We start from the raw sequence: 21,626 nt of genomic DNA, 5'->3' as shown, positions 1-21,626 counted from the left end.
CATTGAGGAACACTGCCCCAGAAGCATCCTTTCAAATCCTTCCCCCCGCCCCATGCAAACTTTGATATGGAAATCACACCCTGATCAGAAAGAGGTGGAATGGGTACACGGGCCAGTTTTGAAAGGCGCATTATCACGATAAACAGGTGATTCATCAAAGGAGTGGGCAAACAACCCTACAAGGCAATTGTGTGCAGCTGAATTGGGGCTCTCGCCTGGGCTAAGGATGCTAGACCCTGCAGCTGTTCTTCCATTCTTATTCTCTGATTGCAGCTTTAAATCCTCCCCCCTCCTTCAGAGAAGATGGTCACCCATTGAACTGCTGCTCCACAGCCTACCAGGAACAAAGCCCCACACGCAGGGAAGGCATGAAAAAAAAAGTTTTAATGCTTTTTAAATGGTTAGAAATAGTTGCATAGGGAGAGAAGGGACTGGGAAGCGCCCAAGGGCCTGAAGAACGCGCTCTGTACTTAGAAGCACTTCCTGTGGACAATGGAAGGGCCAGCTTCATCGTATTCCGGTTTGCTGATCCACATCTGCTGGAAGGTGGAGAGAGAGGCCAGGATGGAGCCTCCGATCCAGACGGAGTATTTGCGTTCAGGAGGGGCGATGATCTGTAGGAAGAATTGCAGACACGGCCCGGTTACCAGAGGAAACAAGGTGGCATGTTTCCAGAAGCCAGAGTTCTGGAGGATGGCATCGACACAGGGGATGTCTGAGTGTAAACGACTAACCGTTTAACTGACACGCGGCTGGTTAACGGTGTCGTTTACACTCAGCGAAGCCTCCTCCCCAGGAACTGCCCGCGCCGCTTCCCAGAAGGAGGTTCCCGGGGAGGAAGCTTTGCGACGGCTGTGAAGTCTGCTCCCCAGGAGCCAGGCTGGCGGCCCTGCTCTTGGGGAGGTTTCACTGCGGACTCTGAAATACAAAGCTAAGCTTTATACTGCACAGCCCGCAGTGCGGGTAACCATGTAACCACTGAGATTTTCAGTGGTTACACAGTTACCTTCATATGCAATTTTTAACCTCCCTAATGGACATCTTGGTACACAGACGGAGAGCTGGTCTACACTTAAAAATTAGATTGACCTAGCTATGTCACGCATGGCTGTGAAAAATTTCACACCCTGAGCACCACTGTTAGGCCAAACTAATCCCCAATGTAGATGCAGCTAAGTTGCCGGAAGGATTCTTCCCTCAACTACCCACAGCTTTTCGGCGAGCTGGATTAACTGCACTGAGAGAAGAGCCCTTCTGGTGATGCAGGAAACAGCTACGCTACAGTAGCACAGCTGCAACCGCAGGTGTAGCCTAGACAGGGCTTTCGACAGACAGGTCTGACCCTGCTAAGTGCTGAGCACCCTCCATCCTCATTGAGCTGAGTGCAAGGGGAGAGCCTGACTCAAAGATCGCAGAAATCAATGGGAGTCTTTCCACTCACTCCCGGTGGCTTTGGATCAGGCCCTAAGGGTATGCCCCCACCTCAGAGGATTGGCCCCATAAAAAGCAAACCAATTTCTATCACTGCTTGTGCTGGCTTGCAGGATTTTTTTTTTTTAAGTTCCTAAGGGATTTAGGAGCACAATCTCTTCGGGGCAGGGAGGACCGTCTTTTTGTTCTGTGTTTGTACAGCCCCTAGCACTGTGGGTCCTGGACGTAGGTGACTGGTGTCTGCTGGTAGAGGCTGCAAGGAGGGCCACTCAGGCTACGTCTACGCTGCAGCCTTCTTGCGCAAGAAGCCTTTTGCACAAGAGTTTTTGCACAAAAACTCCTTGTGCAAGAGGACATCCACGCCTCAAAGCGCATCGCAAAAGTGACGTGCTTTTGCACAAGAGAGTGTCCACACTGCATGGACGCTCTTGCACAAGAAAGCTCTGATGCCCACTCGCAGAATGGCCCTCAGAGCACCTGTGCTTTTTCCCATAAGGGTTTCTTGCACAAGAAACCCCTCTGGAGTGGAGGTTTACCTACACCGGTGAAAGCCCTCTGTTCTGCCATTTTACTGCTGATTTACTTGTGCAAAAGCGCATTTGAGGTGTGGACGCGCTGCAGGTTTTTGCGTAAAAAGCAAAAACCTTGCATTGTAGACGTAGCCTCAAAGGAACAGGCTGGCATGAGGAGGCAGCCCAGTTGGCAATTCAAATTTTGGTGGGGGCACAGTGCACCTCCCGAGCTCTAGCATGAGTCACTGAAGCTCTGTGGACCAGGACCATAAGGCAAGAAGGAACCATCAGATACCTTGTCTGACTCCTTGTATGTTACAGGCTACTACCACCACCCAGAGCTCTCACACTAATCCCAACAACCAAGATAAGACCACAGGACTGGGGTCGGACAATTCATGAACAACAACAAAACCCCAGTGCAAGTCCCTTATTGGCTTTGTATGAAATCTTCCGCCGTAGTACGAATAAGCAGTTTCCTGGAGTTAGAACTGTTAGGGCGAAGCCAGGCACTGCATGGCCCTGTGCTCTGTGGAAAGCTTGCGTGAGAATGAGAGTTGCAGAACAGTCCTCCTTTGTGATTAAAAGACGGCCCCTGCCTAAGGAGCAGCGGGTCATGCTCAGTTGTGAAAGTTAAGGGGACGAAAGGGGATCCAACTATGGCTGTCAAATGGACACCCAGACAACCTTCTAAATGTGGGGGAACAAAGGATCTACAAGGACATTTTCATTTAATCTCCCAGGGGAGGTTTTACTGCCAAACTTTCATTGAAGTAAGGCTGTGGGATCAGGGTATGGATGATGCATGCAGGGCAGGGGATCTCAAACATCCTGACAACAAAAATTACTACACGACCCCAGGAGGGGGTTCCACAGCCTCAAGGAGGGGTGGGGTGGAAGCAAAGCCACAGCCCAAGGACTTCAGCCTGAAAATAATCAGCATAACGGCTTTGCGCAAGAGGGGGCAGTGTAGACAGCTCCATCTTGCGCAAGAGCCTCTTCCGCAAAATGGCAGCTCATTAGTTATGCAAATGAGGCTTGGCGATATTCCACACTGAGCCTCATTTGCATAGCTCTGGCGCAAGATCACGCCAGTATAGACACAGCCCTGGTGTAGGAGAGAAAAGCCCAACCCGCTGCATAGCAACCAATAACCAAGCCGTACTTTAATCTTCATTGTGCTGGGAGCCAAGGCTGTGATTTCCTTTTGCATCCTGTCCGCAATCCCAGGGTACATGGTGGTCCCTCCAGAAAGGACGTTGTTGGCATACAGATCCTTACGGATGTCGATGTCGCACTTCATGATGGAGTTGTAGGTGGTCTCGTGAATTCCAGCAGACTCCATGCCTGGGGGTAGTGGCACAAAATCAGGGTATTAACACAGGCAGAGATGGCTCACCAGCACCTTTCCTCCTTCAAAGCCTGAGCCGTCTCCCACTGGAGTCCGGGGGGGTTGCTCCACTGATTGCAATGGGAGGTGCATCAGGACACCAGTGTATAAATAACCTTCTTCCCTTATAACCTTCCAGGAACAGACCTAGCTCCTGGGGTGGTTGCTTTGCGCAGGTCTATGAATTCCGACATTGATCAGTACTTTATACAAGTGACAGTCTGACTCAGGGTCCAGCAGCAAAGCCAGCCTCTGGATTTAGATTGTGAACTCTTTAGGGCCTGTCATTTTGTTTTGCATTTGTACAGCTCCATGCACACTGGGATTGCCTAGGCATGATAGCAATACAAATACATCTATGCACGGTCTTTTAGGTAGTAATGGCTACCTCTTCTGTGCCCACGCTGAGAGTGCTCATTAAATCCAAAGCTCATTAAATTGACACCAAAGGCCCTCCTCCTTTTCTCCTCTTGGTGGGAATTAGAAGAGAAAACAAACCACTGAACCCGAGGAATTGCACCATCGTAACATTGTCTCAAACATTTACAAGGGAGAATCCCGCTGTAGAAAATATGGAATGTAGACGGGCGGGGGAAAATGTTATATTACTACTATAACCTCCTCCCGATTGTCCCAGTATTTAAACTGGTGAAAAAATAAACCAACCAAGCCCTATCTGTTAATATATTTAGAAATGGGCTCTAACCAGCCCCTCAGATCCAAATCGGATCCCGCTCTGGATCCAAATCGGAAAGTTGCAGAATCTGTAAGTGGGGGGCGGGATAGACTGGATCCTCACCGATGAAGGATGGTTGGAAGAGGGTTTCCGGGCAACGGAAACGCTCGTTGCCAATGGTGATCACCTGACCATCAGGCAGCTCGTAGCTTTTCTCCAGGGAGGAGGAAGAGGCAGCTGTGGCCATCTCGTTTTCGAAGTCCAGGGCCACGTAGCACAGCTTCTCCTTGATGTCGCGCACGATCTCCCGTTCGGCTGTGGAAGGCAGGAGCGAGCACGGTTAGCATTGTAGCTCAGACCCAGTCTCTAGTCCTCTGGGCCAAGGGTGGGGAGCAATCTCTTGGGGGCTGCAAATCAAGTTTAGGCCACTTTCTGGAAGATGCTTTAGCCTAGGGGTGGGCAATCATTTTTGATGGGGGGCCACTTCAGACATTTTTGGAGTGGCCCTGGGCTGTCCAAGAAGGGGCAGGGCCTCAGGCAGAAGGGGCGGGGCCAGGACACTTCCTGTTTGGTTTGGGGGTGAGGGAGCTGCAAAGTCTTTGCCCCCCCAGAGAGACCCGCCAGCTGTTCTGAACAGCTGGTGGTTCCCTCTAGGTACCCGTGCCCCTAGTGGGTGGGAGGAGCCTGCGCATGCGCCCCCTGCTACCGCCACGTCAATCAGGTCCTGGAGAGGGGGAGCATGTGAAGTCTGAGCAGCATCTGGCGGTTTGACTTTAAGAGCTGAGCCCCTTGCAGAGCGGGAGACTTTGCGCGCTCCCCTGTCCCCAAACCCTGATTGGCCTGCGGGTGGAGGGAGCGGCAGAGCCTCCGTGAGCCAGATCAACTTGCTTGGTGGGCCACATCTGGCCTGCGGAGGCCCTTTTGCCCACCCCTGCTTAGCTAAACACAAGTTCTTGGGTTCGAGGCTGGAGGCAGCCGAAAGGTCTGTGATACAGACGGTCAGACTGAACAATCCCTTTAGGCCTTAAATTCTGAATTTAGTCTGGCCTGTCGCCGTGAGTCGTGACCTGGCCTGCAAACAACTCCCATCGTTAAATATCATCCCATCTATGAGCGTTTTTTGTCCTCCATTCACATTCCCCTCCAGCACCGCAGTAAATGCCACCCCTGTTGTCTCTTCAGGGTGGCATTGAATGCAGGACTAGAAGGTGATGAGACAACAAAAGTGGCCATAATCTAACCCGAATCTTCCCCCCTCTCTCTAGGCACTAAAAGTCCCTTCGCTCTGCAGGGCTCCGAGGAATCTATTGACTCAAAAAAGCTGTTTCCCCCCACTTGGGACATCTAGCCCAATATCCTGTTGCCAGTATTTGCACTAGCCGGCTCCCCCGAATCCACTGCGACCACACCACAATCGCGTGTTGCCTACCAGTGGTGACGAAAGAGTAGCCTCTCTCCGTGAGGATCTTCATGAGGTAGTCGGTAAGATCGCGACCAGCCAGGTCGAGACGCATGATTGCGTGGGGTAGAGCGTATCCTTCATAGATGGGGACGTTGTGAGTGACTCCATCCCCGGAGTCCAGAACGATACCTGGAGACAACGGCAGGAGCGGCGTTAAAAGGTGGCGTGTGGATGCTCTGGGCCGGCTCTCTTGTACGTGCCGCGAGCAAAGAGGAATGCGTGCCTCCACCGGTAACAGCGTAATTCCACTCCTCACAACTAGAGGGAGTGTGGCCCAGTGTTTGGGGCCCGAGCATAGGACGTGGGAAACCCAAGTTCACATTTCCCATGGGCTATAACAAGAAAAAGCCAGCTATATTCATGGAGGACAGGTCCATTAGCCAGGCTGGGCAGGAAGGGCGTCTGTGGCCTCTCTTTGTCAGAAGCTGGGAATGAGCGACCAGGGAGGGATCACGTGAGGATTCCTTGTTCTGTTCGCTCCCTCTGGGGCACCTGGCCTTGGCCACTGTCGGCAGCCAGGACACTGGGAGAGATGGGCCTTTGGTCTGACCCAGCCTGGCCCCTCTGATGTTCATGGATAGATTTACCTGGCGAGAGGGTCAGCCTGCACTCAGGGACCATGTTTAAATGGAAGGGTTTGCCTGCCTCCGCCCTCCATGCTGGCTAGCACAGACGCTGCCGTCACGACCAAGTTCTAGCCAGCAGCATCTTAGGCCACATTGTGCTCTGTCCGGGGGCAGCAATATATGCTAGGAGGGCCCCGGTCTCCTAGGAGAAAGTTTGCTGTGTCAACCAGAGGCCTGTTATAGGGGACACAGCTGCTAGCATCCAAGGGCGGCGTTTCGGGGGGCAGCAGCCGTGCACACCCAGACTGTCAGGGTATGTCTACACTACAAAGTTAATTCGAACTAACAGCCGTTAGTTCGAATTAACTTTAATAGGGGCTACACATACAAACTGTTAGTTCGAATTTAAATTGAACTAGCAGAGCGCTTAATTCAAATTAGGTAAACCTCATTCTACGAGGACTAACGCCTAGTTTGAATTAACTAGTTCGAATTAAGGGCTGTGTAGCCCCTTAATTCAAACTAGTTGGAGGCTAGCCCTTCCCAGCTTGCCCTGGTGGCCACTCTGGGCACCACCAGGGAAACTCTTCTGCCCCCCTCCCGGCCCCGGAGCCCTTAAAGGGGCACGGGCTGGCTACAGTGCTTGTGCCAGGGGCAAGCCTGCCAGCACCCAGCCAGCAGACCCTGCACCTGGCATGGCATGAGCCAGCCACCCGCTGCCACCCAGCCCTCCGCCTCTTCCCGGGACCAGGCTGGCGGCTCCCAGGAGCCTGCCTGGGGCTGCAAGAGGCGGGCGCCCGCCTGGTCTAGTACGGAGATCGTGGACCTCGTCAAGGTTTGGGGGGAGGCCTCCAACTTCCACGATCTCCGCACTAGGCACAGGAATGCGATCGTCTAGGGCAGGATAGCTGCCAGCCTGGCCACCAAAGGCCACATGCGAACCCAGGAGCAGGTTTGCATGAAAATCAAGTTGGTCCAGTGAGACCCCTGACCCTGAGCCCTGAGCTTAGAACATAAGAACATAAGAATGGCCGTACTGGGTAAGACCAAAGGTCCATCTAGCCCAGTAGCCTGTCTGCCGACAGCGGCCAGCACCAGGTACCCCGGAGAGGATGGACCGAAGACAATGTGATTTGTCTCGTGCCATCCATCTCCAGCCTTCCACAAACAGAGGCCAGGGACACCGTTCCTACCTACTGGCTAATAGCACTCCATGGACCCAACCTCCATGACTGTATCTAACTTCTCTTTAAACTCTGTTATAGTTCTAGCCTTCACAGCCTCCTGTGGCAAGGAGTTCCACAGGTTGACTATGTGCTGTGTGAAGAACTTTCGCTTATTAGTTTTAAACCTGCTGCCCATTAATTTCATTTGGTGTCCTCTAGTCCTTCTATTATGGGAACTAATGAAGAACATTTCTTTATTCACCCTCTCCACACCACTCATGAGTTTATAGACCTCTATCATATCCCCCCTCAGTCTCCTCTTTTCTAATCTGAAAAGTCCCAGTCTCGTTAGCCTCTCTTCATATGGGACCTGTTCCAAACCCCTAATCATTGTAGTTGCCCTTTTCTGAACCCTTTCCAAGGCCAAAATATCTTTTTTGAGGTGAGGAGACCACATCCGTACACAGTACTGAAGATATGGCGTACCATAGTTTAATACTTCCCCTCCTCCTTCTTCCCCTGGCTTTCCCCTTCCAGCTCTCTCCTCCCAGGTTTCCCCCTCCCATCTCCCACCCTCTCTCTTCCCCTCTCCCACCTCCTTTTCCCAGTCTCCCCAGAGGTTAATCCCCCTCCCTCAGTTTTGTTAAATAAAGAGAGTTTCTATTTTTGAACACACGTGTCCTTTATTTTTTACATCCGGAAGGGGGGCTAGGGAAGGGTAAGTGGAAGGAGGTGAGGGAGGAATGGGGCATGAGCCCTCGATGGGGAGGACTGAGGTGGCTCTGCGGGCTCCTCGGGGTGGAAGCTCTCCTGCAGGGCCTCCTGGATCCTGGCAGTCCCCCGACTGACCCCCTCCCGGATGGCAGCCTGTGGCAAGTGCAGCTGGGCTGATGGCCGAGTGCTGTGATGTGCTGAGTGAGGGCACTCAGGGCACTCCAAGCCAGGACTGCTTTGCTGTCCCTCATCGAGTTAGACAAGCAAGCGGGGAACCCTGAGAACTGTCTGTCCGGGGTGGGGGTCGGGTCCCTTTAAGCACAGCCCTCGGCTAGCCTGAGGCAGCAGCTCCACACCCTAAGTCCTAACCTGATGCCCTGCCGGCACTGCTTCCGGCCAGCCTTAACTTCGATTCAGGGTCCACTCAATGTGGACATGCTATTTCGAATTAGCAAAATGCTAATTTGAATTAGTTTTTAGGTCTAGATGCACTAATTCAAATTAGCTTATTTCGAATTAACTAATTCGAATTAAGTTAGTTCGAATTAGTGCTGTAGTGTAGACATACCCTCAGGGAGCGGGGAAAAGTACTTGCATCCGTGCATGCCTCTCGCTCCTGGCTGGTGATGGGAGGGGGCAGAGGAGTAAATCACAGAATGCAAGTACTTTCCCCTCGCTCCCTGATAGTCTGGGGAACAGGAAGAGAAGCAAGCCGCATCCTGGTGTGCACAGATGCTCCACCCTTGCTAGCATCCCTGCTCCGTCTCTGAGTTGCTCCCCAAAAGAGCAGGATTGACCAATGGTTTGGGTGGCTACCCAGTCGTGGATTTAAAAGGTCCTGAGAAAACGCAGGTCCCAGTGAGTTTAGTGGGAATTGTGGGCGCCTGGCACTTCTGCAAAGTCAAGCCAACAGCAAACACACGCCATCAGTGGAAGAAAAGAAAACGACTCACCCGTGGTGCGGCCAGAGGCGTAGAGGGACAACACAGCTTGGATTGCAACGTACATGGCAGGGACGTTAAAGGTTTCAAACATGATCTGAAAAGAATTCCGAGTCCACATGTCAAGGCCAGTGGAATGCACGCAGTGCAGTTCGGTGCGATGCATTCACAAGTGCATGGCCGACGCGGCGCGAAGTCTGATGCGTGCATGCACACGCGCTCCAGTCTGGAGGTGGGAGGGGGCCGAAATTCAAGACGTGCTGCTACTAGCACAGAAACACCGGGGGCAGTTGGGTTCTACAATGTACCCCATAGCCCAGTGAGCATAGGTTGGGTGTTCGGTATCCAGACTCATCTACCACTATCTGCAGCATGGGGGGGTAGGCTCATCTGGGTAAATAGAGAATTACATCCTCCATTGCAAGAGGATGTAATGGGCTCCTGATCTGCTTCCACAAGTGTGCTCCTTATGGGTACCCTCTCTCTGGGGGGACAGGGGACATCACCCACAGCTGAGAGTAAGATCTAAGGGCATCCCATTCTCCAGATCAACCCGCACCTCCATCAGCTCTGTTTCTCCAGACAGCTCTCAAGAGGGGTTACATGGCAAACACCAACTTTATCCAGTTGTGGACCATTTCTCTGTGCCGATGATACCAGCAAAGGCAGGACATCAGGCAGCTAAAGCAAAGCTCTTCAACCATGGATCTAGCTTCTCAGATCCCAGCTCGCTGGTTGGATTCCCTCCCAGACGGGACCATCCCTAACATGGGACTAGTGTAGGGAACGGTCCAGGAAGTTGATGCTTTACCTGAGTCATCTTCTCACGGTTCGCCTTGGGGTTCAGGGGCGCTTCTGTGAGAAGGGTGGGGTGTTCTTCTGGAGCGACTCGCAATTCGTTGTAGAAAGAGTGGTGCCAGATCTAGGTCAGAGGAGACAAAAGGACAGTGATCGCTCGGACTCCGTGCTGGACGGTCGGTTCATCTATCCGGCTCCCTGGTGGGAACGGATAGGGGGCCTGTCTACCCTGAGGATGTGCACCAGTTTCAGCCATCAGTGCAGCTGCACCAGGCACACCCCCCGTGTGCAATGGCTAAACTGAAATTAGCACTGGTGCACCTTAAAGCAGATGTTCATTCCGCTGGCACAGGTGATGGCTGTGGCCGGTTTACACCTGGGCTGGCAGCAGCGTAGCTATGCTGGTGGCTGGAATCACAGCACGGGCCAAACTTCACTCTAGAAATGGGCCTGACTCATCCGCATTCACCTCTTCAGCCTAGAATTAACCCGCCGCTAGAATGCAGCCACAATACTCTGGCACCGGAAGTGAAGCAAAGAGTCCACGGGGCTCAGATCTTTGGGCCAAGTCCTATTTCCATCCACCCATCCACATCTTATGTTAACACTGATTTATGGTAAAAACTGAATTTGGGCTGCGAAGCTAAAATACAACTTGGCATCTGCAGTGCGAAGGGAAGAAAGTGACCATCTATCACCGGGGATGAGAGGGCTGGAACAGGTGGCTCAGGATGATACAGGAAAGAAAAGAGGATGTTAAGCAAAGGGCAGTACTGGCTGTAGGTCAGGAACCACTTCCTGAGTGAGAACTATTAGGCTGTGAAGTCATCTCCTCCTCAGGAACGGGGCAGCAGCTTCATTATGTGAGACTAAGCCCCAAAAATTAAACACAGAGATCTTTCTATAAGTTCCATCATTATAGCATTTTTTTAAGTGCGCCATGTCCCCCTCTAATGGCTGGGCCCCCCAGTGGATAACAGCCCGCTACTGCCCGCAGTTGATGGAGTCATTCCTTTAGCTCACATGGTAGAGACTAGGGGTGTTAAATATCAGTTAATTGAATAGTCAAGTTACCTCATGAATTCTTATTGGTTAGTCGACTATTCTATCGTCCCCAGGGGCGGGGCCAGCACCCAGTGTATCAGAGGCAGCAGCGCAGGGTGTCAGGCGGGAGCTCGTCCAGGAGGGGAGCCAGTTTAAAAACCAGCTCCCCTTGTGGATCGGCTGGCTGTTGCCCAGTGCAGCAGAACGGGTGGCAGCAGCCCGTCTACAGTGGGTCTGTGCTCCCGGACCTCTCGCAAGCCAGAACTGAGCCAGGCTGCCTGGCTCCTAATACACTGTAAATGCAGAGCCACTGCAGGGGTAGGTTCTGGACCCGGTGCAAGCCAGAACTGAGTTGGGCTGCTGGCCAGCCTGCTAAAAATGTACTGGCAATTGACTACACTGTTACATCCCTAGTAGAGACCCATGGTTTGGAGATGAAGGGTTGAGGTTTCAGTCCTTTGCTGAGGATGCGTAGTGGACATTGCTATGGAAATGATTTTCATACTGTAGAACAGAGCCCTGTTTTGGCCCACCACGGCTGCACAATGCAAACGTTTCAGTGTGCGACCTAACAATCAAAACATTCATGCAAGTGTCATGTGGCCAGCACACTGGGAAGTGCTCGAGCTAAAGGTGTGAGCTGCTATGCTACAGCTTCAGCCAACGAGCCAGACTTCCTAGTGGGGACTGTGAAACTCACTCTCTGAGAGCAGGCACAGAAAGGGGACTTGGAATACAATCTCCGGGGAGGGACATTTTGAAAGTAGGAAAGGAAAGTGAAAATAAATCAAGATGAACCTGGACTGGCCCACTGGTTTTTCTATTGAGCTTCCCTGAGGAGTGGAATTATTAAACGCAAATGATCAAAACTACTTGAAAAATCACATTGAAGAAAGTTTTTTTTTTCTGATTGAATCCAAAGAAGAACAAGAGCTCCCTGCCCTACCTTCTCCATGTCGTCCCAGTTGGTGATGATGCCATGTTCAATGGGGTACTTGAGAGTAAGGATTCCTCTCTTGCTTTGAGCCTCGTCCCCTACGTAGCTGTCTTTCTGGCCCATACCCACCATCACACCCTAGAAAACAGCAAGGGAGACGTTAACAGCCAAGCTCACCTGCAGGGGGCAGAAGAAAACGGCCTGGTAACTCAGAACAAGCACACCGATCCATATGCCTGTTTCACATGGCATCCTCGGCAGCAGCAATATTGAGCCAAAACCTGAGGTTCTTGCTCAGTTTTCACTCAGTCCTTCCTGAGGGTCAAACTAATGGATTCTAATTGGAATGGGTTCCCTAGGGAAGGGATGGAATCTCGGCTGGACCAAACCCTGGCTGGGATGATTGAGTTGGGTTGGTCCTGCTTTGGGCAGGGGGCTGGACTCGATGACTCCTGAGGTCTCTGCCCGCCCTGGGATTCTCTGAGTCTATGAATTAGACTGTATCCAGATGAAGCTATGACTCAACCACTATTTGCACTGGGGGCGTTTATTCTTGCTTGAAGCAGGAGTGAGTCGCACTGGTGTAAATTGCATGTAGCCTGTCTACACTTGATGTAGCAGTGGCTGGAACTGGGAGTGTAGGCAGGGCCCCCTCCGTTGAGTAGTGACAGTATCAGACTCAGAAATGGTTCAAGGCCAGATTCCGCTCTCCAGTTTGCATGACTCCACACAGCTGTGGTGAATGAGGCCCAATCAATAATCAATCAGAATGAGGCCCAATCAATAATCATTTTTATGGACAAATTCATCCCTTGGCCAGCCATGGATTTACACCAGGGATGCATCTGGCCCTGAGAACACCCCTCTTTTGCAGCTACCTTGATGTTTTTTACATGTGTAGGGAATGAAACAGTATTAAGAACCTTCCATGGGGATGATAGAATGACACAGCGGCAGCAAAGTCCAGTGGCCTCTGACCCACGCGCCGGCAGAGGCCGAGGGCGCGGATTCTGAGTGCCTGCTGAGCCAAATCAAACTGATCTGTGTGTGGATGGAAGAGGGAGGGTTTGAGTTCCAACCTGAGTCGGAGCCGGAGCTGAGAGTGTGGTGTAAACAGACCCTCGTTCTCTCTTTGGAAAAGCAGTTACAGACGTTTTCAGAAGCCTCCCACCCATCTTGGAGGCCCAACCTGCAGCCCTTTAAGCCTGGTTTCCCAAAGTGCTGATCAGCCACCGCCAATGGAAGTTGTGGGTGCTCAGAATCTCTACAGATGGACCCCAGGTTGTCTCAGATTCAGCGCTCCAGAGGCAAGCACAAACCTGTCTGCCACAGTGCTGGTAACCCAGGGGTCCTGAGTCCCAGTCCCGTGTCTCTATAGTGCCAAGGAGCCTGAGTCATGATCCCGGTCCCAGATGTGCCAATTGCTGCACAAACACCTGGTGGGTTTATCCACCTTACATTAAAATTCCATTTATACAGGATTGACACATGACTCAGAGATGTCACCACCTGTCCTAGGCACGAGCTAGTGATGGTTGTCAGCAGAACGTGTTATACTTGGCTGTAAGAAACCGACTGACCTCTTGGGCTCCATAAACAATTCATCAGCCGCTTATCAAACCCTTGTAACCCTACATGAACCCCTCATACACAGAACTGTAATATAAAAGTTGACCCACAATTCGTCAGATTTTAGGGCCCAATTAGGATGGACCGGCTGGGTCACGAGCCCCAATTATGCAAGTGTCTTCCTGGATTCCAGGGCCTGCCCCAGGCTTCGTGGCTCAGGCCGGCAGCTTTTTTTTACGGGGGGGGGGGGGGGGGTTGAGTTGCGGCACTAACCTGGTGACGTGGGCGACCCACTATGGATGGGAAGACAGCACGTGGAGCGTCATCACCGGCAAAGCCAGCCTTGCACAGCCCGGAACCATTGTCACAGACCAAGGCGGTGGTCTCCTCTTCACACATGGTGGAGCCGAGAGACGCTGGAATTCAGAGGCGCCTGGAAGAGGCAGACATGAAGACGAAGGTTAAAAACGTGGCACGCGGCTCTGAAGGGCTGGTCAAGGATTGGACCAAAGGCCATACCCAGCTACACTGCCGAGAAGCCAGCAGAGTGCTATGGGGCACAGCGGACTCCAACCCCACGTTTTCAAGGGGTCCGCTTGTGAGAGCTCAGTGGAGTTACAATTTTCCTCAGCTACGGGTCCAGCCTAGTGAATGCCACGAACCTCTCTCGATCCCTGTGGCCTTGAGGCAAGTCTCATAGACTCATAGACTTTAAGGTCAGAAGGGACCATTCTGATCATCTAGTCTGACCCCCTGCACAGTGCAGGCCACAGAATCTCACCCACCCCCTCCTAGAATAATCCTCTCACCTATATCTCAGATATTGAAGCCTTCAAATACTTTGAAGACCCCTAGATGCAGAGAATCCTCCAGCTGTGATTTGTACCCCATGCTACGGAGGAAGGCGAAAAACCTCCAAGTCAGATAAGCGATTCAGGTCGCTGGGTCTGTTTTCACTCAGATGACTACTTCAGGGCCCCCTTGGAACCTCCAACAAATGACTGTTCATCAGCCAGAAAATTCAGTCATGAAAAGGCAACACTGGTGGCTAGAACTGTCTGACAAAGGCTCAGCCCAATGAAATGCCACGCTCCAGAAGCTTCAGAGGGTACATTTTCAAGCCATAAAGGAACCATTAAGACCACCTAGCCTGATCTCCTACAGAACAAGGCCAGAGAGCCTCACCCAGGGAATCCTTCATCCAGCCTATAACTCCGGTTTGGCCTAGAACCTTCTAGGTCCTCTAGAAAGAGACCCGCTCTTGACCCAGGTGATGGAGTATTCATCGCAGCCTGTGGTTAATTACCCTCATGTTTACCATTTTTAACCTTATTTCCACTCTGGATCTGACGACAACCAGAGCGTTCTAGAGCATTCTGGAGTTTTCCAAGGCAGTCGGCGTCTAAGAGCTGTGAGGAGACGCACCTCCGTGAGACTCAGCCACTGAGACGGAGTATGGGGAGAGAGGCCTCTGTAAAGTGGTCAGCCCTCAAACCTCGCAGCCAACACATTGGAAGTAGATTGGGTGCCTGCACCGTGTCCAGAGTGCAGGTATAACAGGCCCACGCTAAACAGGTGCCTGCAACATTATACAGCAGTAGTAGCCACCTGCAGTCCTGGGACCACAAGCGGCTCACCAGGTTCTATGTGTGGCCCATGAGACATTTCATTCACCATTGCTCACACGCAGGGTTGCCACATTCTGCTGGTTTCCATCTGCACAGGTTTTTTTCCTACCAGTATGACTAAAGCAACACGCACGTCAAGCCAGGGCCTGTGAAGGGAGGTGCGGGCGGATTGCACACCACTGAGAGCCGTGTGCTCCTCCTGCAGCCAATCACAGCACTGCTCCGGTTCAGTCGGCACTGCCCACGCATTCTAGGGACGCCGGCGTTAGCAGAACTGCCCTGTCCCAAGAGAGCGTCTTGGCTAGGACAACCTTGAGGCCCACTGAGAGGAGGGTCACTGTGCAGTCCGCTCACTAGCCTCAGTTTCCCATCGCTGCCCTGCACGGATGGGGCCTGCGCTACAGAATTCAGTGGGAGTTTTGCCAGATGAGCGTAGGTCGAAGAGGTACAAACCTCGTGGCTGCTGGCGGCTCTGCAGGGAATCAAGGGTGTGAGGATGTCATGGATGGAAGCATCTTATTTAAAGCAAAGACTCAGCACAGCTGGGACGAGAACAGCCTTGGCCTGACAGACCAGGCCCACAGGATGGCTGGGGATCAGAGAGACGTGAGAAATGAAACCGCTGAAGGGGGGTTTTAACGTCATGCACCTACATGGCAAGAGGGGAAAAAACAAATCGGGTTCAGAGGGGGATAATCCACCGCGGAGCTGGATATACATTTTAGACCCTGTCCAGCTCCCTGGGTTGGAAGGAGCTTCCTTTGATTCAAGAAGATCAGGCATAAATATTCCTTTACTAGCAGAGTTACCCGGCGTTGCTAAGGTCCTTAACTCCATTAATTTTTGTTTTTTGGAAAATACAGTGAAAATGCCCAGGCTTCATTTGAATCATTGCTCTGGGCTATGGCTGGAGACGAGGGGTTCAGGGTACAGGCTGCCCCAGGGAGATAGGACACCCCCAGCCCTCTCTCACCATAGCAGCTCAGGGCCAGGTGAGAAGCGCCTCTCCATGGTCCCTGCAACTCCAGCGGGTGCTGCCGGGGGAGAGGCACATGTCCCATGAATGGGGCAGGTCCAGATTCATCTGCCACCTGTACTCCCCAGCCAGAGTGAGGAATGCAGCAAACTGGGCACTTTCCCCTCACTCCCTGACGAAGGTGAACAGCCAGCAATGTCCCCCTACGAATCAGGGGAGGAAGCTGCATCCCTCCCTGGCCCTAACCCGCCCTGCCCCCAGCCAGCCCTTTCACCTTCCTGGTGGTTCTGTCTCTTTTCTGTATAGTTTGAGAACAGTCCCATTCCAGGCACCTCCTGTTTTCCTGGCACAACCAAACCCTGGCCTTGCTTTAAGCTAGGATAAGATGAAGCTGCCTGCCGAATTTGGTGGTCCTTGCTTTTACCGTTTAGGAGGAATTCCTGAACAAACAGACAAACTCTCTCAAATATGCAGTGGACAGGAAGTCTCCAGCCCTACCTGACTCTTCACTACAGCTCGGTGGCAGATGTTAACACGGACACAACCGGCATAGTAACATCTCTGTCGGCATCAGTATAACCAGAGATGGGCCCGAGACACGCCCTGTCCCCCGTTCAGGGTGCAGCCCAGGGATTTGTGTTTTGTTTGCATGCTCCTTCATTTGTACAATCCCACCTGGCCAGATGTGCACCCCGGGGGAGAAAAATTCCCCATCCACAGGTGCAGGGAGACGGGGTTCCTGCTAGGAGCTGGAGAACTCCGCTTATGTCAGAGGAGTTGCTCGCAGGGTGGGCAATGAAAGCAGAATCGGTCCCTTGCCGATAAATAACAAACGGCCTGTTGCCTTTTAAGAGCTGTTCACCCTGTGCTTGGTACTGCTGAGCCCTCGCTGCACAGCCAGTGCGGGGAGATGGGAGAGGCCTGCTCTGAACGTGTTGCTGCTCCGGCAGCTGCGAGCAGCTGTGCATTAAAAACCCAGGGCTTGGGTCCCCTCTGGCGGCACTGGCCTCAGGGCAGTTACCCGTGCTTGGTGCCAGGACCAGACCCATCGCCCGGCAATGCAACGGGAGGGGATTCCTGCCCAGCCGCTGGCATTGCAGCATCGCCCACGAGGAAGGGGAGGTGACCGGCTGCCTACGCAGCATTTCTGGGCAACCGGGGGAAATCTTGCCAATTTCACTGCTTCCCTCAGACCCTTTTCAAACCCCCAGGCCAGACCCTCAGCTGTAACGGAGAAATGTCCATTTACACTGGCCGAGGATTTCTCCACCCACGACCCTTCTCCCGCTGCTGGAAAACAGTCGTTCCAGGAATGACTGAGATCTAGTGGCAAGCTAAGGATCCCCCCGGCTAAGCTCTTTTGGAGAGTATTCGACACAAGCTGTATGAAGCCCTCTGGCCGATGTCACGCAGGAGCCTCAGAGGAGATGAACTAATGTATCGAAAGAGATGAAATCCAGCCAGAGTCCTCGCTGTTTTACGGGGCTCGTCCTTTCCTAAAGCAGAAAGCTCATCAGTCATCTTAACTGCCAGGACGCATTAATTCAGTGTATTTAATTTGGGACCAGCTTGATTGCAAAGTTAACAGCAATAATGCCATGGTCAGTCTCGTCTAGTGCTTTTCACCCATCCATCCCAAAGCAATTTACAGTTCTGAGTCCCAGGGGTAGGGACCTCAAGGCCCGGAAAGTGCATCCAGTGTCTGGCTTGCCTGGATTCGGCCCTCGAGGCTCAGGGTTCTCCCCCCTCCCCCAGAACATTGGGGAGCCTGTGCTGGTGCTCCAGCCCCTCTGCGGAGCTGGAGCACACAAAATCCACTAGCCTGGGCCCCACTAGGCTATGGTGTGCAAGGGAAATGTGGGGAGTGTCTCTCTGCTTCTTAGTTGCGGGCCACATCAATGAGAGGTGTGGAAAAAGTGGAAAAAAGTGAATAAGGAAAAGTTATTTACTTCTTCCCACAATAGAAGAACTAGGGATCACCAAATGAAATTAATAGGCAGCAGATTTAAAACAAACAAAAGGAAGTTTTTCTTCAACCTGTGGAACTCCTTGCCAGAGGATGTGGTGAAGACTAGGACTTCAACAAGGTTCTAAAAAGAGCTAGATAGATTCATGGAGGTTAGGTCCATCAATGGCTATTAGCTAGGATGGGTAGGAATGGTGTCCCTACCCTCTGTTTGTCTGGAAATGGATGTCAGGAGAGATCACATGAGGATACCTGTAGTGTTCCCTTCCTCTGGGACCTCTGGTATTGGTCACTGTAGGCAGACAAGATACTGGGCTAGATGGGCCTTTGGTCTGACCCAGAATGGCCGTTCTTATGAGAAGTTTTTTGTTTTGGAGGATTTTTTTTTTTTTTGGTTCTCACTTGGTCTGTGGCCCCCAACCCAAATAAAGGTTCCCCACTCCTGCTCTGTCCACTAGGCCACGCCACCTTCCCAGCAGTCCTTATTCAAAGCCAAGAGAGGCAAAGCGAATATGCTCTCCAATGCAAGGGCTTCCTGTGGTCAATCCCTGTGGGATGCGACAGGAATAGAAATAATAATAGATCTCGCAGTCCTTAATCATGCCGATCTCCCATTAACGTCAGTGAGAGTTGGCTTTGAATCCGACCCCAATGGAGGAGGCCTGCCTGTGAAATAAGCAGGATATTTTACCACCCAGTGTCCAATGGAAAATACACTGTGAAAAAAGTGGCACGAGGAATTTACCAGAGCTGGTGGAAGGCAAGCCCAGGGTCTGCTCTACCTGCACTAGTCCCAGAGCACTTCCTCCTGACTCGTGCTGGTGTGAATGTGATCAGAGTCAGGGCCCTGGCCCAGTGGTGTGATGTCTACACTCGAGTGCAACAGGCAGCCTCGGCCACGCCCCGAGAGACATCTGTGCATGTTGTGTGGTCTGGAATCACCTGAAACGTGTGAAATATTTCTCTCGTCAGTCGGCTCCTCTCTGGTTACCCCACCTAGCTGGGGGCTGCGCTAGATTTATGCGGCTGGAATTGGGATTAGAATCTGGTCCAAGTCAGTGGGCTGTAAATCAGGACCCCGCCTGATTGCTTGGCTTTCCTTTAACCGTACGTCTCTCTCGAGAAGCTCAAACACAGAAAGAAAAGCATTGGCAAATCTGCTGGGAAGGAAGATCATTTCTCCTTTACGGCTCATGTTGGCATTCAATGCCTCAGCTTCCCGGCAGCATCGGGGGGGGAGGGGTACATGATCATCCCCCTCTGTGGCAGCACCGTGCATCTGTCCCTCCAGCACATTGGAAGACAGAGGGCTAGATTCGGATCTCACTTACACGGGTGTTAGTCTAGAGGAAGCCTAATAGAAACCAGAAGCAGTCTAGCCTGCATTCCTGAGGTTAACTTCTCCTCCACTATCATATGGTTTCTCCCTGGAGGAGATTGCAAACTCCCTTTGAAACAAATTCTGTTGTAAGAGCCCGCCTAGGCATGAAGGCAGGTCTCAGTGCTCTGAAAAACACAGACAGTTTTCCTTGTATCCCATTTGCAACGGCCCCTGTTGTCCGTAATGCTTTATCAGCATGAATCAGAGCCTGAGACAAACCACACTGGTGCTAGAGTAAACACAAACACGAGGCTACATCACGGGCTTTCCCAAAAATGGAAATAATTTTCCCCAACTCCTGGTTTGCAAAAGGCCACTCCCAGCATTTCCCTTCCGGATCAGGAGAGAAAGTAGAGCTCCTGCAGTCAGAAGCAGCCCAGAACAGGGGGGAGACAAAGCTGTCAGCATGAACCAGTGAGCAACCTCACTTCCCACGGACGAGAACCTGGCATTAGTAAGAGCAATTAAGGACCTAAGTCACCAATAAGAAACATGCAAAACTGAGCGACTCAAATGACCTGTTGTGTGCAAGATCAATAACCCTCCTGCCCCACAACTGGGATTGCTCCACTCAGCATCCCCACCCACCAAGTTCTGGATTGTTCACCCTGCCCTCTGGCCCATGCCTGTGCCCAGGGCTGACTGCCCTCTGACAAGCCGGTGCCATCCAGGGGACTCAGCACATTGCAGCTTGTCTTTTCATCAGTTTGGAAGGGCCCTGCACACATGCCACAAAACAACACATCAGAACAGCAGCCCACATCACTGCCGTGTTGACTTCCCGCTTGCAAAACCAGAACGATAACAGAGTCAGCGTTGAAATCAGAGCCACTCAACGTGAACCGGCAGCCCGGCCTCCCCAGGCGTGCTAGGAAAATGCTGAGGCTGACTTTGCAGCATCCCAGAGCTTTTCTCTCTCTGTCTCTCTTTGCATGGTGCATATCTAAAAGGGTCAAAGAAAGAGACCTTGCAGCTGCTCCCCCTTTTGCTGCTGCAGTCTCCTCACCAGTCCCCCCAAAAGGAACCGGCTGGGAACAATTTGCAGGTGCAGTTGGAGCCAGTGACCCAGCAGCAGCACAATTAAAACAGCGTTATTCTTGTAGGATTCCTATGTTGCCCCTAGATGGACCTTCTGAACCTCAGCAATGCCTGCGGTAGCAAATAGAGAACAGATCTTTCGCAGTACTCACCAAGTACACAAGAGTTCCTTTCCTCTGGGACTGCGTTCTGATGTGCCTTTGGTATAAATACCAGTGAGACGATGAAACCTCAGAGGCGGATCCTCCTTAAAGAGAGACCCTAAAAAGGCTAACTGATGGTGTGTTAGCCATATGGCCATATAAGGTGTTTAATTTCATTATATTGACCTCGGACTCATGGTAGAACCAAGCACAGTTAATTATTGTAAGAAAAATGTATGCAAGAGTATTTGGGAAGCAACACCCCCTTATGAATCTGTTCCTTTTATGCTACACTTCGATAAACAAGTTTGACACAAGCCCTTATAAGCTACATTCAAAAAGGAAGTGGAGTCACCTACAATTCCTGGAGAGAGAAATATACCAAGAATGGCATTGGGATCTCGACCGTCTGGCCTGCAGGTCTCGCTCTTTCTTCAAAATTCAGAGTAAAGGGGAATGCTGGGAAAGTGGAAGTAAGTCATTGCAAGCAATGATTGGAATTTGGTGCTGTCTGCAGCTCTTGGGTAGGGCTGGTGATTTATTTGGTTATGTAAATGAGGGGTGTAAGCCATCAGTTAAAAACCAATGTGAATCCAGAGTCACTCCAGATTTCCAGCAGTGGAAATGATGGAGGGCCTGATCCTGGAATAAGATTGCAGCACATGCATGACATTCCATTGATGTCACCGAGGCCCTGCCTGCTATGAGCCTGTTGCAGGATCAATTCTTTAGCGCTGTGTAAACAAACAGAATTTGACCCACCTGTGTGGTACAAATCCAGAGCATCTCCATGGCTGTCTGAATCACCCCTCTGGATTTACACTGGGAGAAAAGAGCTGACTCTGGCCCAGAGTTTGAAGTAGAGACCAGCATGTCAGCAATATTGTAAAATTATTCTCCCTTCTATTAGCGCCAGCTGAATTCCAGCATTCTGCTATTGCAGCAGGCCCTTTCTAGAGTTATTGCCCGGAGGTGATTGGCTTTCCCCCAGCTCTACATGAGAGCAGAACATGGTTTGCCCATCCTACACAATGGCCCCGATCCTGCTGCTCTTGACATCGTGGAATCACAGGGTTGGAAGAAACCTCAGGAGGCATCCAGTCCAGCCCTCTGCCCAAAGCAGGACCAATCCCAGCCAGGGCCCTGTCAAGCTGAGACTTAAACACCTCTAGCGATGGAGATTCCACCCCCGCCCTAGGGAACCCAGCCCAGTGCTTCTCCACCCGCCTAGGGAAACGGTTTTTCCTAATATCCATTCTAGATTCCCCCCCGCCCCACCATCTCCCCA

The 21,626-nt window shown here is 51.9% G+C and overlaps 1 protein-coding gene across 2 annotated transcripts; it reads right to left on the bottom strand.

Annotated features, from left to right (window-relative positions):
• Positions 1-365: 365 nt before the first annotated feature.
• ACTG2 (actin gamma 2, smooth muscle) lies at positions 366-20,487 on the bottom strand. 2 transcript variants are annotated; one of them, XM_006129108.5, is made up of 9 exons: positions 20,348-20,487; positions 13,480-13,639; positions 11,647-11,775; positions 9,670-9,780; positions 8,871-8,955; positions 5,439-5,600; positions 4,133-4,324; positions 3,109-3,290; positions 366-614 (listed from the first exon to the last, which is right to left on the bottom strand). In XM_006129108.5, exons 2-9 carry the CDS (start codon positions 13,603-13,605, stop codon positions 471-473), a joined length of 1,131 nt encoding a protein of 376 aa, XP_006129170.1. In that variant the 5' UTR covers positions 13,606-13,639; positions 20,348-20,487; the 3' UTR covers positions 366-470. The 2 variants fall into 2 exon arrangements, with proteins under 2 accessions (XP_006129170.1, XP_075766838.1); XM_075910723.2 differs by lacking the exon at positions 20,348-20,487 and adding an exon at positions 15,288-15,440.
• Between the last annotated feature and the right edge of the window lie 1,139 nt (positions 20,488-21,626).

This window comes from Pelodiscus sinensis, chromosome 28, assembly GCF_052426305.1.
Source record: "Pelodiscus sinensis isolate ZL-2025 chromosome 28, ASM5242630v1, whole genome shotgun sequence".
Taxonomy (NCBI): Eukaryota; Metazoa; Chordata; order Testudines; family Trionychidae; genus Pelodiscus; species Pelodiscus sinensis.
The sequence above is the reverse complement of the archived record's forward strand: the minus strand, read 5'-3'. Positions and strand labels throughout refer to the sequence as shown.